This window comes from Prionailurus bengalensis, chromosome D1 (genome assembly GCF_016509475.1).
Source record: "Prionailurus bengalensis isolate Pbe53 chromosome D1, Fcat_Pben_1.1_paternal_pri, whole genome shotgun sequence".
NCBI classification, from domain to species: Eukaryota; Metazoa; Chordata; class Mammalia; order Carnivora; family Felidae; genus Prionailurus; species Prionailurus bengalensis.
Window position 1 is genome coordinate 29271746 of NC_057346.1, and position 12222 is coordinate 29283967.

General features: G+C 38.5%; 1 protein-coding gene across 6 annotated transcripts in view; it reads right to left on the bottom strand.

Moving 5' to 3' along the window:
• The window catches only part of OPCML (opioid binding protein/cell adhesion molecule like), a 1071706-nt gene that overhangs the window by 213144 nt on the left and 846340 nt on the right, over positions 1–12222 (bottom strand). For all 6 annotated transcript variants that reach the window (XM_043579850.1, XM_043579853.1, XM_043579852.1 and 3 more), the window contains one exon: positions 2878–3110. In XM_043579850.1, coding sequence (XP_043435785.1) covers positions 2878–3110 — 233 coding nt within the window. The remainder of the gene's footprint in view (positions 1–2877; positions 3111–12222) is intronic.

The following is a 12222-nucleotide window of genomic DNA, read 5'->3' on the forward strand; positions in this document are numbered from 1 at the left end:
AGCCAGGGCCCCATGGGACTGCTCCCCCTTCTGCTAATGGCACTTGGTTGGCAGAGGTGACGAGATCCTAACATTCTCAAATGGACAGAAGATAAATAAACATCTCTCTCTCTCTCTCTAAACAGACATGTTGCAGCTCGGAAATTTTTCAGTTTTTCTCATTGCAAAATCAATAACCATCAGCAGTTTGAAATTAAAGGCAAGATTAGGCCTCAGTTTTATACATGCCTTATTGTATTCCAAAAGCTTTCTACTCAGTCAGATAAATCTTCTTTAAGAGGATTAGGAAACTTTCATTATCTTTATCTAACCTGAACTAACACTAAGTCTGAAAAATTAATCTATAGACTGGACAAAAGCCGATAGCTGCTGGGAAGAAGGAGGACTCTTGGACTTCTTTCTAATTGAGCAGTGGGGTCTCTGCTTCCTCCCACTAGAAATTCAACTGGTCTCCAAAGAAAGAACAAGTCACCCATTGCTAACCAAGACAGAAGAGAATGCAGCTCTGTGAGTGCCTTCTTTTTACCTCTCAGTAAATGTAAAGGCCCATCTGCTAAGTGTTCAAGGGAAGGTTGTCTCCTCCCACCTCCACCCACCCTGATCTTTTGCATTGGATTTCACACCTCAGTTGCCCAGAGTTATAAGAGTCACTTGGTCTGCAATGTGGAGACTGTGAGGAACTGACCTCTGAAACTGCAGTCACTCCATGGCTCTGCTCTCACCTCTTCTTGGACTCTTTCTGACCCAAACCTATGAAGCCCACAGGGAAACACCACTGGGTTCCATATCCAGCCCAACGAATTGCTCCAAGGGCCTTATGAAGCACACTATCCCTGAAGCTCTCCATCACTAGCACTTTATGCCCTGTATTGACTTTGACATGCTTACACAATCTGTCTTATTTCCTGAAAAGTGATAGCCTTGTACTGTTTGAGTCTGTTTCTGTACAGTGCCTGACAGTTCTTTTTTATTTCAGTGCTGCATTTCCTGAATTTGAAGATAACTTTGCTGTCAAGGCCACGAAGGTGCCATGGAGGCGTCACTTCCAAAGCTGAGAATTTCAGCTCCTCTGGAACTAAGCCCAGGTGGCAGGCGGGGTAGTGAGAACTCACACCCCCTTGTTTTCTGCACCCCCAGAAACTTTCAACAGACATTCCAGCTCATCTCAGATAACTGATCTCACGAAGTGCCTCCATCATCCTCTGAGAAGAAGCATCAGACATGACAGCTGCCTTTATCTCCAGATGGCAGGCCGTCTTGTAGTTCCAAAGCAGTGATCATCACCAAGCCATACCCCTGGGTGGGACATGAGTGGAGAATGGAAACAGCAGAGTGTACAGACATCTGTGGTATGCAGACCAATGTGGGTGTCTGAGAGCACTTGGGGATGAGACAAGGGCTTGGAGGCTGAACTGAGGCTGGGCTTCAAGCAATATGGCAGCACCCAGGGCCTGGTGGAAAAGAAAGCTGCAGCAGAATGATTTCTGATCCAGCACATGCCATTACAAATGTCCCAAGAACTAGAGACCTGGATGTTAAGCTAGCAAAGAGCTGTTTTAGCCAAAAGAAAGAATGGCCACCCTGATTTTTACAAGTGAATGAAGTGTGAAAAGATACTAACCCCTATTCAAACTCTCCATGAAACCAACTGATGTGAGTAAAGTATTTTTTTTTTTAGTAAAGTAGGGGTGAAAACATCCACATTATCTAAGCCAGGATGCAGCAAACATTTCATAAACTGAAAACAATTCGTCAAATATACTACAGATGGGAATTGATAAAAGGCACTTTTTAAAGCCTGAATCACACACAGGGACTCTTTCTGAGATTTCAGTGTACAGCTCCAAGAGGTAAGTATAGGAGACTCTGAGAAAGGTCTACCCAAGTCTCTCATTTGGTGGAGGAAGGCTGTGTCACTGGGGGATGGCCAGTAGTATCCTTAGTACTTCATTGTTACCATGAGTCAACACCTGAGATAAATTACTTTACATAGAAATGGTGGGGCAGAGGGGTAATGTTAGTTGGGGGTAGTTCAAAATAAGTTAATTTATATTGCTTCCTTGTTTTAAAATGGCTCTCAAATTCTCATAGCTGCTATTTGAATGTGCTTTTAATTCCTAATATTTAATAGTTAATATCTGGGATTCTGACATTTCTTCAGCCTTAGTTTTTTTTTCCTACAATGTGAAATTCTAATGAAAAACTATTGTACAATATGTTTGGGTATCCCGACACAGATTTTTAAAGAGAGAATGAGAGGGGATGTTAAGGAAGACCTCCCCTTTTTAAAAATCATATGGATGTATTTCTGACATAGACCTGGAGATAGCATTTTGACTAGTATCCCTCTTAATATACACTCCATTGTGAGGCTAACGGGATGCACAGACCCAGCCACCATGCTGGGTTGGACTCGAATGCAGAATCCAGAACCCCTTCTGGAATATGCACACCCAACAACCATGCAAAACTAGTCACAAGTCATATAACATCAAATCAGTGTTAACCTTTTATTATGAAATAATCCTGTGAAAGATAATTAAAAGGCACAGAGAGTAATACCACCTCTATTTTTTAATGTTTCTTGCCCTACTTTAGAGTGCTAAGTAACTTAAGAAAGCTCAACAAGCACATGCCAAACAACTTATTAACAAGAACAGAAGGACCAAAGGTACAATTGAGAGACTATGAAGATATGCAGTACTTAGTCAAGAATTCAGCAGATGGGAAGGAATCCAGAACATACACTCAGTCTCTAGGTTCCACAGAGGAAAATGTTTCTCATGTCTTCACACCAGAATAGAAGCAAAGACTGAGATAATGTTTCCCTTCCATCATCGACAGGTCCACCAAGCCCCGAATCCAGCTGTAACTCACCTTGCACTATGAGGTGGACCCGGGAAGTTTTCGGGTGGTTGTCTGTTTGCACAGAGCAGGTGTAAGGGCCCTCGTCATACACATCCACATTCTGGATCATGATGCTGTATTGGGTTGGTGTGTTGACCAGGATGATCACACGAGGGTCTATGGACCACTTGTCATTCCCAGCATAGAGGATGGTGCTGCGGTTTAGCCAGGCCACCCGGGTGACTCGGTCATCTATGGTACACCTGTGAGGGAGGAGGGTGGGGAGTGGAGATGGAGGACATTGGGGGAGGGGAGGGGAGTAGGGGAGGTAAACATTGAGGAATGGAGGTGGGGAAAGGGAGAAGAGAGTGTTGAGAGGCTGTGTCATAAATGTGATTGCTGTATTCTGAGGAGTAAATGGAACAAAATAGCCCCATGCTAAAAGGAAACAATCAATTATTGATGAAACTTCCTAAGTATAGGGTAACAGTGGCCTGAATTATCCTGAAGAACTGATGATACAAAATCATTTCTATTTGATTTAGGAGCATATTATGTGAAGATCTTTGCCATATATTTGCTTTCCATCTTATTTTTCCCCCCAGGCTTATATGAAAATTAATTTATATTTCTTGAGCACATTTACCACCTTGTGGGAGACATGGCCCAGGGGCATAGGGGCAAGAAAGTGGATCAGTATTTCAAATAGGTCACAGATAATCTACAAAGCAAATACCTAACTTGTTAGTCAAAAATTGGACATATTTACCACCAGCCCTCCCTGGTATTGATAATCTCCTTTTACCCCTAAACTACCCAAATCCTGCAAATTATAATTTATAACATGGATTGATAAAATTCACCTTAGAAAGCCATCAAGTTTTAGGAAGTCCTGGCTGCCTCTGAAGATGTCAGCAGAGGTAAGAAGAAAGTGATCAGAGTTCCCCTTCCCTCCTACTGCCACCCCCTACCCACCCCCAGCCCAGAAAACAAAGTGGCTCATGTCACATGGGTTATCATTATGGTAAAAAGCTAATCTCAAAAAAAAAAAAAAGCTAACCTCTACCTCCTCAACCTCGCACATACTCAACAATTGGAAGCTGTGAATGTAAGTGGAATTTGTTGTTTGGTATGAATGACTTGCAGGCTATTAGGTTTAATGAAGAAATAAATATGCCTGCTGGTCAGAAGGAAAATTATCATACGTTCCCCAGGATTTTACAATCCATTGAAAGAAAATGGAAGAGAATCCCTTGTAAATGTGGGCTTGCAAAGAAGGGTGTGTTTCAAGGGCCCCAGGTATATGCCCACCTGCCACTCACCCTTCTAGTCTAAACTTGAGTTGCGGTATCTGGGCAAATAGTGAGGTCCAGTTACAGCTGTGCTATTCCCATAAGATGTCCCAGCAAACAGGTCCGAGGCCCATCTTCTGGGCACAAGGAACATCAATCCAGCACCTCCAGATGAGAAGACAAAACAAACAAACAAACAAAAAACACTGCCTCATCTCACCAAATCTGATCCCATTTTGACTGAAAGCAGAGATCTTTCTACAAAGCTCAGGAGACGAGAACACCAAAGACAATGACATGGAAGAGACAGCATGAACTTTTGGACATGCTGTTTTCCCTTAGCAAAATGGCCAGCCAGACACAGCCTGAATGGCCATGGGAGCAGAATAATACTGGAGCACTAAAATGACAGCTTCTGTTGAAAGGGGAAAATGCTCTGTCTAGCAAAGTACTCTCCCTGGTTGGTAGGACACATAGAAATAATACTAGCTTCCAATCACAGAAGTCTTTGTATGTACAGGTCACCTGTCATTCAGCAGGTTCCGGCAGCTTTGAGTTAGGGGTAGGGTGATAATTAGATGCTTTCACAGGACGGCAAGAAGAAACCTTTCTCTTCTAAATTTTCTTTATTTGCTGTTTTTCAAACTACAAAAATAAAATAACCATATTTAAATGTGTGAAAAAATGAGGTCCTTAATTTGGTAACACTCTTGTTACCTCTCCTTCTACATCTCACTTTTTACATACACATATTCACATAAATAAAGACTGTGTTGATTTATTTACCTGAAATAGAATTATACTCTAATATTCCTATGAAGCTTTTTTTTTTTTTTGGAACTTTATCACAGGTATCAACACCAGTAGTTATAGATCTATTTTTGTTTTTTTTTTTTTTGAGAGACAGAAAGCACAAGTGGGGGAGAGGGGAAGAGGGAAAGGGAGAGAGAATCTCAAGCAAGCTCCACGCTCAGGATGAAGCCAGACACGGGGCACAATCCCACAGCCCTGGGATCATGAGCTGAGTCACAATCAAGAATCAGATGCTCAGCTGACAGCCATCCAGGTGCCCCTACTTTTGTAATTGTTTCTAAGTAAGTCTAAGATCAGCAAGATGAGTTTTGGAGGCTCAACCGCATTTAAAATTAGTAATAATTCAAGTATCATTGAGTGACTCTTTGCCACCTTCACAGGTGTGTCATAGTAATAAAAAAAATTGAATGTATGCAGTTTCCTTCATATCCTGGGACCCTAGCTTCAATCTGCAGTTTTGTCCTTCTGCAGCAACTTTCCATTTCCCTAATGCAAACTAAAAAGCTCTTAATGGACCTTGCACTCTACCCTTTCAAAAGCATTTCTTAGGGGAAAAAAAGAACAAAAAAGATAAACACATTCATTCACTTTCAGTTGAAAATGATTGATGAAGTTTCCTGTGCAAGCTTTCTTTATAACAGCTGTGTTTTCATAAACACCAAATTTCTATTTGAATAACTTCTAACAATGAAGTTCTAATTGTTCAGTGCCAGGAACTGTCAAGCCTGGAAGTGAATGGTAAACTGGGACAGAGTAAAGGGAGTCACATTCTAGTCCCCAGAACCACACAAACCCAAGTGACAAAGTGCAAACAAATATTCTTGCTTTTATTTTGGTCAATTATGTAACCTCTCAAAAATGTTAAGTTGATATATATATTTAACTTTTTAAATTTATTTTTGAGAGGGCACAAGTCAGGGAGGGACAGAGAGAGAGGGACAGAGGATCTAAACTGGGCTCAGCTCTGACAGCAGCAAGCACAATGTGGTGCTTGAACTCATGAACCACGAGATCATGACCTGAGTAGAAGTTGAACGCTGAACCAACTGAGCCACCCAGATGCCCCTAAGTCATATAATTTTTAAAATTTAAGTTAAAAGAATGCACTTCTGGCCTGTGGAGAATATTCACAATTTTAAAATTAAAATGTCACAACATTCCTTTATATATGTATCTATATCTATATCTATATCTGTATCTATATACACACACATATTTTCAATAAAATTTAAATGCAATACTGATTTGATTATCTAGTTTCAAAATCATGAAAAAGTTCTTTATTAGTCATAAAATGTGAATTGTTCCTTTTTAAAACTTGAACTTCTGTTTCCAGTATATGTCTTCTGCAAGATTTTGTCTTGATGTAACCTTTCATACTTAAAACCTTTTATTGATCAGCTACCATATTTATTTGCAAATATACAGAGAGAGATGGAAATTGAAATTTCTTATATGTTCTATAATCATAAAGCTCTGAGTAATGCTATTTTCTTTTAAAATTAGTTATTACAAGGACAGTATTGATAAAACAACATAAATAATTAAACATAAAAAGTAAACTTTTTCTGGATATATAGTACTTAATGGGGTAGATGACGTTTTTTAAAATTACTTTGAGGGGTGCATGGGTGGCTCAGTAGGTAGAGTGTCTGACTCTTGATTTCAACTCAGGTCATGGTTCCATGGTTAGTGAGTTTGAGCCCCGAATTAGGCTCCATGCTATCAGCCCAGAGTCTGCTTGGGATACTCTCTCTCCCTCTCCCTTTGCTCCTCCCTGCTCGCATGCTCTCTCTCTCTCTTTCTCAAAATAAATAAACTGAAACAAAATAAATAAAAATAAAATCATACCTTGAATAAATAACCTTAGTGATAGAATAAGATAGAGCCCAGGACTGATTCAATTTCTATTTTTGTTTGAGAGAAACCTAGTTCACATAAGCGAGGGAAAATCTTGTATAGCAGTGCCACTCAATTCTTTGAACCTCTTCCAAGATATGTGCCAAAAATCACATAGAAATATAGCTTCAAAAATTATTTTAATGATCTCACAGCTGACAATTCAATTAGTTCCTCCTTCAGCTCTTTTTAAAGCAATGAATTGAAAAATACCTGACTTGCAAAGGGCTTTGTAACTCAGTATTAAATTCATTCAATTTCACAATATCTGGACAGTATATTGTTAACATTTTACCAGGCTTTATCAAATGACTTTTAAGGTGTATTTCTCTTTTACTTAGAAGGACCTTGTTTAACCCAATACACCCAGAAAGGTGGGTAAAATTGAATACTGTTTATTTTAATATGCCAAATCACATTGTTCTCTACCAGAAAATGTCTCTTTCTCTAATTACAAGATAGAGAAGATATGTGCTTTGCTATGATGTCTTTGTCCTTTCCCTTCATTACATCTATGCTTTACTTTGGTGGGATTCTCCTTCAAGAGTGATTTTTTTTTTTTAATAGTTGGATGATGGCGACAAATAAAGGTAAATTATTTCCTGGACAATTTATAAAAATGGGAACAGTCAAAAGGATCACTAGAATTACAATTCAATCTCAGTGCCTTTCTTAGGCAGATTGATTTAGGAAATCTGAGATCTTGAATGTATCCTCTTAAGTGCATGGAACCAGTACAAATTACCAGGAGTCTTGCAGGGACTGACTTTGAAACAGGTCAGTCCAAATCTATTCTCCATGGGCAAAACAGACTCTCAGTGCCCTGCCACACATACCTTGGGAAGCCTTGTGCACTCCTTGGGTAGATATACCCCAGACAGATACCCACAGCCCAATTTGCCTGCTGTCAAACCTGGGTTTCATTAGCAGGCATGGACGGGGGCAGAGTGGAGTAACTGAATAAATCTATCTCTCCGAATGGGGCAGAGACCATTCACTGAGTCTGTACAGTACTAGAACCTAAAGAATGATAAAGTCACTTGTGAGAATGATGATGTTGTTTGAGGGAAAAGAAGGAAACAACAGGGAACAGCAGGAAGAAGAGCTCAGAGAATAACTTTTTAAAACATGCTTAAGTGTTCTTACAAACCTGGCTCCTTCCTTGATGTTTACGGCTGTGTTGAACTCTCATTTACAGGAAGCACATGGAGGAGAATTTTTTATGTTAAATAAGGGCATCCAAGAGGAAAATCAAGAAACATGAATGATAACTTTCTAATTTCTTGAAAACTCTTATAGGTCTCTAAAATTCTTACCCTTAAGCAAATCTTATCTAGTGGTTCTTCATAAGGTAGAATTCATTACAACTCAATGGTACTGTCTCAAATTACATAGTGCTTATTGGTGCCTAGCACAGTTAAGAACTTTCCATATATTAAATAACCTGATCCTCATAACTACCCTTTGAGACATGCTTTATTATTATCATACTTTATAGATCACAAAACTGAGATGCAGAGAGGTTCAGGACTCTGAACAGCTGGTACAACCAGCATAGAGAATTTACACCTATTCAGCCTTGTGTAGAATTTCTGCACTTAAGGGCTGTTGGCTTCTCCTCAAAAAGAAAGTGTTTGTGGCTCAAGACTCAAAGTAATAAGACCAGGAGGAGTTCATTGGTATTATCCAGTTTCCCACAAATTTATGGTATTCAGTTTTTAATTTTAGCATTTAATTTTCTCATAAGAGATAAAATAGCTTAGGAGAACAGGAAAGATATTTGGAAATGACTTTTGTACATCGTTAAACCACCTCTAGCTATTTGTGAAGAGTGGAAATACTCAGAAATGGCAAAGAAATGCCAAAAGCTATTGGAGGAAAGGAATTTTGCAGCCAAAGTTGTCATTTTCAATTCCACTAAACGTGGGACATGCAGTTAAGATGCAGGGTCATTTTGTTTTGTTTTTAAGGAAGAAGTGCAGATAGAAGAAATCCATGCTTTCAGGCAGTGGTTCTCAAACTTCACTGTGCATCAGATTCACCCTGAGAGCTCTTTAAAACACAGATTGCTGAGCCCAACTCCCAAGTTCTTCTGATTTAGTGTGTTCAAAGTGGGGCTGAGAATATGCATTTTAAAGTTCCCAGGTGAGGCCATTGATACTGGTCTGAAGACTCCTCTTTGACAACCACCGCCTTTAAGAAATCAGACAAGAGACAAGTTGGAATTCAATCAAAATAAAATCTTCCTGAAAAGTGAAATTAGGTAGCTTTAAGGTTTTTGTTTGTATTCTTTAGGTCTGCTTTTGTTTTTATATTTTGCCTCTGAAAATACAAAAAAAAACCCCGTGATTCACATAACAGATATTTAATCAATATCTAAGGTACACTAGACAATATTCCAGGAGCTGAGAATGCTGGCTGGCAAACAGGCAAAGGTCATGATCCTTGAGGCTATATCCAGTGAGACAAAGAAAGCATATAAGTAAATAAGCATATTAGTTTTGGAGGATGACAAGTGGTGAATGCAAAGCAGGTTAAGGAATGCTGAGTGCCATGGGGACTGGGAGCATATTTGAGACAGAGGGGTAAGTAAATGCCACCTGGGGCTTGTATATTAGATGCTGCAAGTTTTACAACCTTACATCTGAATGCAGCACAGTGCATGTATAAAAATCATGTGTACTTAAAAATAAAAGTCACATCTCAATTATATACACAGATAGGTGTAGGAGCATCTAGATAACATGGATACCTAGAGCATGACTATTTCATTATTACAAATATTTTGAACCAGTCTCACGAGCAGTGCCTCTCTTGTATGGATAACTCTGTAGATGCTAGTATTCAAAAAATTGAAAACTGGCATTTTGAGAAACTAAGTTTACCAGAAAATGTCTTTATATTTCCACCCTTGTTATTGGGATAATACCTAAAATACATTGCATGCCTCTCTGCTTTAATAAGTAGACAGTAGTGAATAGAGTGAATAACCTCTAATACAGACTCATCATTTTAAACTTCCACTCTCTTTGTAATGCAATGTTAATAGAGAAGATCCTGGACTTCTTCATAGAATTACAACACTGGATTTAATTATTTATGCACTTATTTTCTGGGGCTGTAAATACCACATGGATAAGAATCATGTCAGTGGTCTTCATTTTTTAACACCAAACCTCCCACAGCGGATCTGGTATCTATTATAGGTGACCAGTACATATTTATAATGATGGAAAGGTGTAAGGCAATGTTTTTCAAACTGATGTCAAGATACCCTACAAAGATTATAGTGGGGTTCAGTCAGCTGAATATCTGACTTTGGCTCAGGTCATGATCTCCCAGTTCTTGAGTTCGAGCCACGCATCCAGCTCTGTGCTGACAGCTCAGAGCAAGGAGCCTGCTTCATGTTCTGTGTGTGTGTGTGTGTGTGTGTGTGTCTCTCTCTGCCCCTCCCCCACTCAGGCTCTGTCTCTCAAAAATTATTAAACATTAAAAAAAAGAAAGACATAAAAAAAGCCCACAAAGATTATAAATAATGATATGTTGCAATGAGAGTAGATCTTGTATCTTCTCACCACAACTAAGACAGGCTAATCATGTGATGAGCTGGCAGTGTTAGCTTTTGCTGGGTGGTAGTCATTTGCAATACATAAATTCATCAAATCAACATGTTGTACACTTCAAACCTAAAAATGTTATATGTCAGTTATATCTCAGTAAAGCTCAAAGAAAAAAAAAAGAACCTACATAAGATGAAGTAGATGTCCTTGGAAATATTATGTGTGTGACTCTGTAAGTTATGTACACACACACACACACACACACACTCACAGCACCCATGGGATTTTTTCTTGTGTATTTTTTTAATCTAGTGTTTTCATTTATAAAATATTCTTTAAAAATATAATATATACATATTCTGGATGTTTTATGACTACAATTAGATTTAAATTTTCAGACTTGTGTCTGTTATTACAATAGCATAAAAGAGTATGTATTCTGTTGTTTCAGACTAATGAAAAAATACAGAGGTTGACTTAAGGTTCAGCAGTACATTTCTCCCAAGGAACGCTGAATGATCCCAGGGTCCACTATAGTAATGAAGGTTCTCAAAAGTTGGAATGAAGCCATGTGGAAAGAGAACTCTGTTGTCATATTGCACAGACCAAAGTTAAAAGTGATGCTCTGGCAGCAGTCAGGACCATATTCACATTGCAACTTGGAAATTAATTTTAATAAAATATCATCTGCTCCATTAAATTAATGTTGTTAATTTTAGTGGTTACCTATGCGTATGATTTAAAACCAGATTTTAGAGCCATGTAAGTCTAAAAAGGTTAAGGGATTTATACCTAGTTTTATGATTTTATGCATAAAATGTTTTTTTTTAAATATTGTTGCAACTGGGAAATCCTGAAATCTTGTTTTTGTCCACCCTTGCCCCTGCCTTCAAAAGGGCCTTCTAGAGAGTATTCAATTTAGAAATGCTGATAAAGGTGGTAGAGTTGAATGTTAAAGCCCAATATGCATTTTCCTTGAATTTTCTTTTTATATTTACCTATGATATTAATTTTTTTTGTTTTTTGCTTTTGAATGTCTTTGTCCTTTTTCATAAATTGAGTTAATTGAATTTCAGTTAAGAACTTTACATGTATCAAAACATATTAATAATACCAGTTTGAAAAATGAGAGGAAGAAGATCTTGTTTTAGAGAATTCAAAGACCAATAATAAATGAATTTTTTAAAAGAGAGGAGAGGAGGCAAACCAAAATGAAATATTTGCAGCTCAATTCCCAAGGTATTCTAAATTGCACATAGCTGTTCTCCTGGGAAGCTTTAACTACTCAGTTATTTCCTGAGTTACAAATATAGCCAACTCTAGAGCATCAACAAGGACCCTAAATTATGTAAAGGAAATCTTTATGATTCAGATAGTTGAAAATCCAATGAAAGTAATAACTCTGCTAAAGCTAATATTTGCTAATAAGGTATTGGTGGAGAATATATATGAGAGCTTCTGTGGAAGATTTGGTGGTGGGGGGTGGGAAATAGAGCTACTTAGAGAAGGTCCAGTATGGAAATATTTCAGTCCAGCACGAGACTGACTTCAAAGGCTGACAGATACATGACATCTGCAGATTGTTTCTAATTGGAAGATGGTACCACACTAACAGTGGCTGGATTTGGGGAGTTATATTAAAAACACAGAAATACATGTGTCAGTTTGTGTGCATGTGTGTATATAAGTGGGAAGAGGTGTCCTCCAGAGAAGAGGAGAAAACATATACAAATGCATGCAGGATGGGGCTCTTGAGAAGACAGCATTTAAAACCAAACTAAGGAAGGTGTGGGGTCTCCTGAAAATGGTGT